The 11,330-nt window shown below is 41.6% G+C and overlaps 1 protein-coding gene across 9 annotated transcripts in view; it reads left to right on the plus strand.

Annotated features, from left to right (window-relative positions):
• Positions 1-10,813, plus strand: part of LOC124149340 (protein transport protein Sec31A-like) — a 35,810-nt gene extending 24,997 nt beyond the window's left edge. For 2 of the 9 annotated variants that reach the window (XM_046520864.2, XM_046520868.2), the window contains 7 exons: positions 106-182; positions 473-594; positions 1,566-1,703; positions 3,022-3,084; positions 4,749-4,874; positions 5,572-5,643; positions 6,238-10,813. In XM_046520864.2, coding sequence (XP_046376820.2) covers positions 106-182; positions 473-594; positions 1,566-1,703; positions 3,022-3,084; positions 4,749-4,874; positions 5,572-5,643; positions 6,238-6,429 — 790 coding nt within the window. In that variant the 3' untranslated portion in view covers positions 6,430-10,813. The remainder of the gene's footprint in view (positions 1-105; positions 183-472; positions 595-1,565; positions 1,704-3,021; positions 3,085-4,748; positions 4,875-5,571; positions 5,644-6,237) is intronic. The other 7 variants (XR_007219966.1, XR_007219967.1, XR_007219968.1 and 4 more) reach the window with 7 other exon arrangements.
• Positions 10,814-11,330: the final 517 nt, after the last annotated feature.

An 11,330-nucleotide genomic window follows, 5' to 3' on the forward strand; every position in this document is an offset into this window, starting at 1 on the left:
AGAATGTACTCAAGAAGGATGTTCCAAGAGTTGTTTTAAGTGGTCCTGGTCTGACAGATGCTCAGTGTGTATTATTGTCTAATGTTATCCTTTTCTTTGCCCCAGGAACCAGTTTGGAGGTGCTGCCTCTCAACCCAACTCCATGCAACCAACCAGCTTCTACAATCCCACATCAACCCCTGGTATGCAACTGATACATACGTTTTTAACTCTCAACAGAACAGACGTTAATTTGACATTTTGTTTCTGTAATTTCTCACCATTTGTGTGTTGCTGCTCAAATATATATATATATACTACTCAAAAGAAGTTAAGGATCCCCCCTAATTTTTCATATTGGTAATGTTAATCTGTCATGGCATGAGAGATTAACATTACCATTTGAGTAGTATATATAATCATATTCGTTTAAGGCTAGACAGATTTGTGCAATTTGCCAGTTTCTTCAGTGTTGTTTGCTTTCTGTTTACAGGTGCTCCCTTTGCCCCACCCCCCAACCCTGCCCCCCAGTCAACCCCCAAGATGCCCTCCTACCAGGATGTCAAGTCTGACACGGCCTGGAATGACCCCCCTCTGATCACCTCCAAGAAGCAGGTAGGTGCCCTGTGAGTCCTGTACAACGAGTGGGGCGAGTGTCTGCACCACGTTGCACACTCACGGATTGTGGGAAAGAAGAAATTGAGTAAATGGAAGATAAAATTTCTTTGCATCAGTTGTTCAATAATTCCCCCCAATCTGAAAACACGTAATGTTTATTGACATGTAAAATACAAAAGGTTATCAGAAACTTCCTTGGTCCCCTTTCTCTCTATGTGAGCTCTCTAAGGTCTGACACAGACACGACGTCACACTGGAATACTGGGAAGTCATAATACTATGGATGATGTCGTATGTTTCTGTGCTTAGCAGAACTGATATTAAGGTGTCCATTTTGCCAAGCCGAATGGCTCGTTATCATCTAGAAAAATATTCATGGTGAATATTCAGTGAAAATTTCAGAATATTTCTGTGATCCAATCTCTTGTTTATCAATCAATCAGGTTATGTAAGAGTGAAAATTATCCAACCCAATTTGTTCCCGGGGATGAAATTCTCTAGTGTCAGGATGATTCTCCCTAGTGAATTTGAACCCATACCAGTGTGTTTAATCGTATAGATACTATACTCTAGAGTAAAACTTCCCCAGGATAATATTTAGGTAGGATATAATCCTTGCTTACAATAACAGCACACTTTCCACTTCATTTTACTCTCGTTCTTGTATGGTTACAATGGATCCTGTGTGTGAATATGGGCATGGTTTAAACAGGGCATGGTTTAAACAGGGCATGGTTTAAACAGGGCATGGCTACAGGAAACTAGGGCCTCTTCTCCCAAAGCCATCTTGGTAGTATGATTACCTTAACTCTCATCCGTTAACAGATGCAAATGTTGTTGTGGTAAGAATGCTTCATTTGCAAGGCTCTGCTCTCAATGTTGGCCTGGCAAATTTAAAGTTGTTGATTCAAAATAATTTAAAGGATTAACAATGTTGTGTTAAGTATCCCCCTGTTTGATGTTGACAGCCCACTGCCCAATATGACCCTCAGTCTGCTATCACCTCCCCACTGTACGGCGGCCCCGCTGGTAACGAGCAGCCCCCACCTGGCGCCCCCATGAACTACAACTTCTACAACCCCCAGGAGTATCAGCCCCCTCCAGAGGTGAGTTGACCATACCATCCACTCAGTCCTGACATGTCGGATGAAAATAAAGATGTTTAGCTTTGTGACGTAACTTCAATGACATTTCTGATCTCTGAAGATTGGTATTGTGTACTCTATTTGTAAGGCTGTTCTTACAGTGTCTTAGATGTGCTTTATGCTAAAATTGCTTCGTAACTTTTAAGTGTATAATTGACTCTGATGTTGTATCTATTTGTGTTGAGAACCAGCAGCTAACTGACCACAATAATCATTAATGGCAGCATCACATGCCTGAACAGTGTATCTGTTAACTAATTTTACTAATAGCTCACAGTTGTAATGTTTCTGCATGAGTTTCCCCAGATTAACAGTTTCTAACATGTTCTTAAATATTGCTACCATGAATGCGAGCATTATGAATAACAATTCCAGATCTCTCCATCATACAGCTTGAGCATTGTTAATGGTATTTTGAAGTAACTGACATGGTTTCTGGTCACCAGTTTCTGTTTGTTTTCTCTATGGAAACTCTGTATGCATACTTTGTAATTATTGGTAACCATGGTAACACAACAAGACGAGCGAAATTAACACTTGTTCAACGTGTTCATCTTGTTTTGTTATTTTCAAAATGAAAGAAAACGGCATTAAAACAGAATATTTAGCTGATGACTTAAGGTTACGTAGAGAGTTATTGTACCTATAAAAATAGAACTATCTTTCCATTGTGTTTGAAGTTGGTAGGACCGATGTTGCATGTCACTACTGCTCTGTACTACTAATAGCATTGGGGCGGTCCGGTAGCCTAGTTGTTAAAGCGTTTGCTCGTCACGCCGAAGACCCGGGTTCGATTCCCGACATGGGTACAATGTGTGAAGCCCATTTCTGGTGTCCCCCGCCGTGATATTGATGGACTATTGCCAAAAGCGGCGTAAAACCATACTCGCTCACTAATAGCATTGCATGTTGTGGAAGTAATTACCATTTCAATTCTGGGAAGAGGACAGGTTGTTTTGACCTAAATTGATTTTTAAGTCTTTTAGAGCATTGTTGTTGCCATGGTTACTGACTAGTGGTTACAAAAAGACTGCTGACTACACCCTGAAGGGATTCATTAATAGAAGTAGTCCGCATCAAACCATGCTTGTGGTAAGGGGCGATTAAATGTGTTAAATCCTACCCAGACATGATCTCCACACTGGTGTTTCGGAAGCAGCAAGTCAGGAAAGCATCACCTACATCAGGGAGGTCTGGTGGACTGACAGTATGCATGCAGTAGTTCTCCCTATTTATGTTGTTAACTCATCCTGTTTTCTCCCACGCTTGCCGCCTTTAGCAACAATATACTGCCATGACACCTCCCACCATGCCCGCTTTCCAGGCCCCCCAGAAGCCCAAGGTGAGACACACCCACCTTGCGCAGGGGGCGAACTCCATAGAACCAGCATAACTAGTTCTGTCTCCAAAGGGGACCCGGGGTACAGTAGGTCCCCAAAACTCTATTGCTTGTCGTAAGATTGATTGTTTGTTATTTGGCACCACACTCAGCAATATTCCAGCTATGTGATGGCGATCTGTAAATAATTGAGTCCGGACCAGGCAGTCCAGTGACGGACATCATAAGCATCGATCCACGCAATTGAGATAAGATGACATGCATCAACCAAGTCAGCAAGCCTGACAATCCGATCCCTTTAGTCGCCTCTTATGAGAAGCAAAGTTGCCTCTTATGGCCAGCATGGGTTGCTGAAGACTTATTCTCTACCCTGATCTTCACAAGTCGCTTGTCGTAAGAGGTGACTCTGTGGACTGATGTGGTTAGCCTTCGGTGACTTGTTTGATTGTGTGTCATTGTACCCTTGGCATGTAGGACACGGCTGATAATTGACAGGTTGATTGACAGATAATATAGCTGGAATATTGCTGACTGGGGGTAAAACAACAAATAAATGCACACGTTGCTTTATGAGTGCAATAATCTCAAACAACAATAAACCCCATTTCAACTCACCTCATAATGCTGGATAGAACCGGATAGAACCGGATAGAACTGGATAGAACCTGGATGGATGATCATGAGGGAAGAACTCCCAAAGCTCACCTGGTTGATTTGAGATTTGTGAACACTAGCCCAATTTCACTTCACCACCAGGGGCGGTCGGGTAGCCTAGTGGTTAAAGCATTCGCTCATCACGCCAAAGACCTGGGTTTGATTCCTGACATGGGTACATTGTGTGAAGCCCATTTCTGGTGTCCCCACCGTGATATTGCTGGAATATTGCTAAAAGCGGCGTAAAACCATACTCACTCACTCACTCACTTCACCACCTTCTCATTGCTTTTTGTGGACAGTGGATCATTGCTTACATTATTGATCTGATCTGTGTGATACAGGTGTAAACCTGATCCGTTGGTTTATTCACTCACTCAAACCCATGAGGATTGTGGGTTCCAATAGGTGATTACGGGTTAGAATAGGTCCACAGCAATCAGTGTTTGTCATACAAGATGACTTATTTGCATTGGTTGGTCCGGCTTAGTGACTGTTGAATGTGGGACGTCGTACCCCAGTGACTTGGGATGTTGTATATGATGTCAATCACTGGATTGTCTGGTCCAGACTTGATTACAGGCTGTCATCATATAGCTGGAATATTGCTGAGTGTTGTGTAACAAAACAAACAAAAAAACAAAATAATTGATGTTTGAATCTTTGTGTTTACGGTTCTCCAAACAAGAAATCAAGATAATATTTACCTTTCATGCATTTGCTGACATGTATTGTCTCCACTTGAAATTGGCACCTTTATAGACTTCATAATCTTAACCCTGGTATCCTCTGCTGACATAATGCCTTACGTGTATACAGTACAGTATGAATGTGCCTGATGAATACTTGTACAGTTGTACTCAACAATTAACAGTTTCTTCTAAGGCCACTTACAAGTCTGATGAATGACCTCCAAGCATGAACACCAGCTTAATCCAGTAACTGACATAGCATACCTCTTGACAGAGTTGAGATGATACTGTTACCATAGTAACCCTGTTGTGTATGTCCAGCCTCAGAAGCCTGCCCCGGAGGAGGTGAAGCCAGTCCAGAAGGGCCCCGTCCCGGCCGAGCACAAGGTCCTTCAGGAGATCTTCAACCTGCTTGTCAGTAACTGCAGCCAGGCCGCCTCCAGTGCAGTAAGTTGTAACTCCACCATCATCAGTCTTACATTGTCAGGGCCGCCTCCAGTGCAGTAAGTTGTAACTCCAACATCATATCAGTCTTACATTGTCAGGGCCGCCTCCAGTGCAGTAAGTTGTAACTCCACCATCATATCAGTCTTACATTGTCAGGGCCGCCTCCAGTGCAGTAAGTTGTAACTCCACCATCATATCAGTCTTACATTGTCAGGGCCGCCTCCAGTGCAGTAAGTTGTAACTCCACCATCATATCAGTCTTACATTGTCAGGGCCGCCTCCAGTGCAGTAAGTTGTAACTCCACCATCATATCAGTCTTACATTGTCAGGGCCGCCTCCAGTGCAGTAAGTTGTAACTCCAACATCACATCAGTCTTACATTGTCAGGCAAACTGTTCTTAATTGGTTTACAAAATCCTAAACAAAAATCTAATGAGAGAAAAAAGAGTGTAATTTACAATTTACGGAAAAATTGTGCTTACAAGAGGTTAAGCTGCATGACAATAGGTTACAAGACCATAGGCTTAACATTGAACACATGTTGACATTTTCATATTGCTCATACTATCACTCACTGGTTTGTTCAGCCTAGACAAGATTATTTACAGGCTGCTATTATATAGTGTGACTATTGCGGAGTAGGCATTAGATAATAAACAAAGAACAAGTTCATCATGTAAATAAATCTTTTTGCAGCAAATGAAGAGGAAACTAGAGGATGTATCCAGGAAGTTGGAACTGTTGTACGACCGTCTCCGGGACGGAACGGTGAGTCATGACTTTTCCTGTCCTGCTCTCTCTGAATGTGCACAGATACTGGTGATGTAGATGTCATCAGTAAAGGATTTAGTTTTCATAGAGGGATATGATAATGTTGTAATGATACAGAAGGTTTCTCCATAATGTTCCTGTCTCACCTTTAGGCATGGCTAAGCTCACTATATACCATGGCAATATTGTTTTTTCTGATAAGCATCACAGTGTTCTCCGCAGTGTTGTATTTAGTACTTTGTATCACAGTTAAATGTTAAAAATACTTCATGATAGCTCTCAAACACTGTAATGCTAGTTCTAAGAGGCGACAACACTGAATCAGGTTGTCGGTCCTTAGGTGGATTGTGTGTCATAATCCCCCAAATCATGGGACATTGCTTGGAATATTAATCACAGGTTTGCCTGGCCCAGATTTGTTAGTTAGGCTGATGTGATATGGCCATAATATTGCTGAATGCAGCATAAAACAACAAACGAAACAAAAGATTTGTTAATGTTCATACACACATTATATGCCACGGCCAGTGTACACCATGTTCTGTCTTGCTGGGGAGCATGACGTGACTTGTTCTGCATGCTGTGTTTCAGTTATCTGGGAATGTGGTCCTGGGCCTGCACCAGATCATCCAGTCTGTACAGCAGTACGACTACAACGCCAGCCTCGGCGTCTACACCCAGATGATCAGCCAGGGCAACTTCTCCGAGATCAGCAGCTTCATGCCTGGCATCAAAGTCCTCATCCAGTCAGCAGCACAGCTGCAGGTCTATGTCCAGGGTTAACACACCGTGTGTCCAGTGCAGGGAGGTGCTGCATTACACAGGTTTATGTCCAGGGTTAACAGTGTGTGTGCAGAGTCCCCAGTGTGTGTCCAGTGCAGGGAAGTGCTGCATTACGCAGGTTTATGTCCAGGGTTAACAGTGTGTGTGCAGAGTCCCCAGTGTGTGTCCAGTGCAGGGAGGTGCTGCATTACACAGGTTTATGTCCAGGGTTAACAGAGTGTGTGCAGAGTCCCAAGTGCTTGTCCAGTGCAGGGAGGTGCTTGTCCAGTGCAGGGAGGTGCTTGTCCAGTACAGGGAGGTGCTTGTCCAGTGCAGGGAGGTGCTTGTCCAGTGCAGGGAGGTGCTTGTCCAGTGCAGGGAGGTGCTTGTCCAGTACAGGGAGGTGCTTGTCCAGTGCAGGGAGGTGCCTGTCCAGTGCAGGGAGGTGCCTCTCCAGTGCAGGGAGGTGCTTGTCCAGTGCAGGGAGGTGCTACACCAGGGGGTCATGTGGATACCCACTGCACCACCATCTGAAGTGGTCCTCTATGTGGCCATGTGGCCCCCCACTGCACAAGATCTGGAATTCTACTCTATGTAACCATGTGACCACCAACAGTACCAGATCTGCAGCGGTACTCTATATGGTGATGCGGACCCTCATTAATTTCAATCACTATAAATACTACAGGGTACAAACTGTTTAATCCCAACAATTCTAGTTAATGAGCTGTTATTTAAAAGCTATGGTAACCTGAGGTTTTATAACTTCAACACCTAATCACCATTCTTTTAGACAATATCATTCCTTCATTCATCTTAGGCCAAGCTGTGTCATCAGACTAGTTTGGAACACTGATCTGTACATTACCTGAAGTAGCCTCCCTCCACTGGTGCTTTGCATAACACCTCGGACAACTCTGTCTAGTAATATTCCACGAGTATGGTTTATACAAGGATGTATTTTTAAGCTGCATTTATTATTCCTGATGATGTCCTCAGTGTTGTATTAGGCTGGAGGACTGGGTGAGCACATCTTCTATCAACTTGTAGCTAAATGGAATAAACGTGTTGCTCTGGTGAAGATGTATGTGTGATGTGACGGTGAGATGCCCTGTACTGATGGAATGAGAGGATTTTGTAAACATTGTAAACATTGTATATATGTACAAAACATAAAGCACAGTCAGCTTGGAAGATTGTTTTCAGTTTTAGTTATTGCTTGAGTTTTGTAGTGAGCTTGCATGCTTCTTACAAGGAGAACCCGTAGTCCCATCCTGTATCAGTGCACCTCATTGAGAGACGCGAAGGGTACATGCAGACACGCAGGGTACATACATGATACGTCTATCTCTACCATCTACTTTTGAATCCAGGCTTTCTTCCCACATTAAGCTGACATGCCATGATATAACTGGAATACTGTTAAAGGAGGCTTTAAACCCAACTCACTCACTCACCTTTGAATAATGATATGACACATAGTGTGATAATTCATTTCCACTGTCATTATATGAAATTCTCCTTGGTCCATGCATCCCGGGCAACAAGAGGTTGTTGCCATCAACCAGTTTGTTTTGACTGTCATGATTGATTATTTTGGCTTTTTTTTAACAGTATTATTCTCTCGGATGTGATTAGCTACGAGGTGTTTATTGCCAGTGGAACTATCTGGTGGGATTATTTAAACCAATAGGAATGGATACCTGGTAGGCGTATTATGTGTGGTTTCATCGGGTGTAAAGTCATGATACATCAGTACATCAGTACATCATGACTGCTCTAATACATGTCATATGCTTGTAGAGTCAGAGGTAGATATATCAACGCAGTCATTTACAACCCTCCCTTGTTTGAATATAGGTGTGCATTTCCCAGTAATCGTGAGTGTCTGCAATACCTTTCTACATTGTGTTCCTTGTATGCAAGTTGTTGAGCGTGTAAAATCAGTCATCAAAATCTCTATACATGGATAATACTTATTAAAACATCCCTGTATTGTTTTTGTTTTAGTTTTAGTTTGTTATTTTAGGCTTGCTAGTAGTTTGTTTATTAGGCTTCAGCCCAAAGAGAACTGTTTAGATTTTTGTTTTGTTTGACTGTAATTTTGACTGATACTGTTCCGTATTAGAAATGGGAGAGTATTGAGATTATGACCATGATGACTGAGATTGTGAGAAATATATTGTGATTCATTTATCCTGTGGCACTGAAGCTCATGTCATCAGAGAGAATACTATATTTTTCAACCTGACTTACACTTTCTTCTGACGCACTCAACAGTTAAATTAGTATATCTTTGTATTTTTCTGCACTGGTACCTGGTGCATTGAGACATTCACTCATACAATCACCGATAATTATGCATACTTCAGATTCTTGTATATTGAGATGATATTACCCTTCTTCAATATATATTGATAATGAATTGTAAATTCACATTCAGAATCATGTCATGTGAAATATGGTGCAGAATCTTTATTTATCATCATGATGATGTTTATTGTATGTAATCATTGACGTACCTTGTGTTTCTTGTAATGTGTCAAATCGTTAAGTGGATCATCTATCTGGTGATAGTTCTTGAGGTCTTGAATATTTGATTCAAGATGTGTCAATTGTTTTCCATGTTCAACTCTCTTAAACTTTCAAAATCAAAACTTTCTGTGCAATTACCAAAAAAGATTACATGACTTGATCTCTTTTGCCAACATCTCAAGTATTTCTTGATTCTTTAAATCAACATCCAAGAGGTAGTTAGGGATCCTGTTCTTAACGGTCTTCATGGAACATTGTCATGAACATGTGTCTACATGAAGCATTGAGTGCCTTCACGGAGCATTTTGTCTTCATGAAGCATTGTGTGTCTAGATGAAGCATTGTGTGACTTCACGGAGCATTGTGTCATCATGGAGCATTGTGTGTCTTCATGAAACATTGTGTGTTACATGAAGCATTGTGTCCTCATGAAGCATTGTGTCCTCATGAAGCATGGTCTTCATGAAGCATTGTGTCCTCATGAAGCATTGTGTTTACATGAAGCATGGTCTTCATGAAGAATTGTGTCCTCATGAAGCATTGTGTTTACATGAAGCATGGTCTTCATGAAGAATTGTGTCCTCATGAAGCATGGTCTTCGTGAAGCATTGTGTCCTCATGGAGCATTGTGTCCTCATGAAGCATTGTGTCCTCATGGAGCATTGTGTCCTCATGAAGCATTGTGTCCTCATGAAGCATTGTGTCCTCATGAAGCATGCATCTTCACGAAGCGTTTCATGTCTCCACATTGCACCTGGGTTGTAATCCTCCATATAGATCCTCATATAAATGAATATGGTGTTATTTATTTCACTTAGTTTGAGTGAGATTTGTTGCTTCAAATTCATGTTAGGAGTAAACCAACACTGTTTGTTAGATGTTGTCTCTTCCTGTACATCAACTTGAAGGAAATTGAACACTGTTGGAAAGATTTTGATTCCTTAGGATCTGTTTTGCATATTAACTGCTGCTGACATGATACATGAGTCGCAAGTCATACTTGAATTGTTTACTTTTTTATAGCAAAAAGTGTCCCAAACTGCACTTCTAACTAAAGAAAATACATAAGATCGTTACATGTTAACAGTTGTCAATAACATGGTCTGTTTTGTATACATTCAGGATATATATCATGTGATGACTCTAATATTAAATCATGTTTGGTATCTATGACGTACATGTTAAATCCCTCATGTGATACTTCTTCCCTGCATTGTTACACCCCTTGACTATAACACTGATGCTCATTTACTCTTAGGGGCGGTGGGCTAGCCGAGCAGTTAAAGCGTTCACTCGTCATGTGGAAGACCTGGGTTTGATTCCCCACATGGTTACAATGTGTGAAGCCCATTTCTGGTGCCCCCAGTCGTGATATTACTGGAATATTGCTAAAAGCGGCGTAAAACCATGCTCATTCACTCTAAGGCTATATGGTATGATGTCTTCACATACTCCAGCATTATCATGTTGAACAGTGTTTATCAAGTTGTTCAAACAATCCAGATGTAGATAATTCTATCAGTTACAGAGTAACCTCATCACAGATTTAACCTACTGCACTAATGTCTTGACTGGAGATGGAACATAGTCCCCCTTTTTCAGATGTAAAGAGATATTTTGAGTCTATTTGATAAATATATGCAATTGTGTACCTGTAGCCAGCTACATGCAAGGTGTTATTTATGTATAGCTGTTTTACTTCATTGTTTTCATCATCTCTTCATCCATCGTTTGCTGCATGATCTTGTTATTTAATTATGTATAGCTTATATCTGAATGTAAAGTGTTATGATATATGGCATGTAAGCCAGTTCTAGTGTACAAAACTGTCCGAGAAATTAAATAAATCACTGCTTGCAATTTCATCAGCTGTATTGTATTTTGTGTTTTCATTGTGTGGATGTGTTCGGGCAGCCCAGAAGTGAATGGTCTTGGTATGCTGAAGAGATTTAGATCAGTACCTACAAGTAAATGAACCTATGCTTATAAAGATGGCCATTGGGGTAGCCAAGTGCCTCCAGACTTTGTCCATCACACTCTAAAGATAATTGCTGCGTATACAGATAAGACCAAGCTTCAAAGGATACCAAGTGATATCTGTATACAGAGCATTTACAAGATGTTCCAGCCTCATATACAGCTTTGAGACTAGTCTCATGTGACAAGGTGGTGTTACCCCAGAGCAATACTCACTCACTCACTCACACGAAATATGACGTTAGCATGCGGCTGTGGGATTTCACAATAGCGTTGGGCCGTTAAGTTGCCTTGCAGTTGCACAAGGTTTGTTGGGAATTACCGCCTACACCATTACGCTGCCACCGCCTAATTTGTCAACCTCCCGAAATGCAGTTGTCGGCGAAACAGTCATGGCACCGTCGGTACAC

Source organism: Haliotis rufescens, unplaced genomic scaffold (genome assembly GCF_023055435.1).
Source record: "Haliotis rufescens isolate VD_foot unplaced genomic scaffold, xgHalRufe1.0.p SCAF_11, whole genome shotgun sequence".
NCBI lineage: Eukaryota > Metazoa > Mollusca > Gastropoda > Lepetellida > Haliotidae > Haliotis > Haliotis rufescens.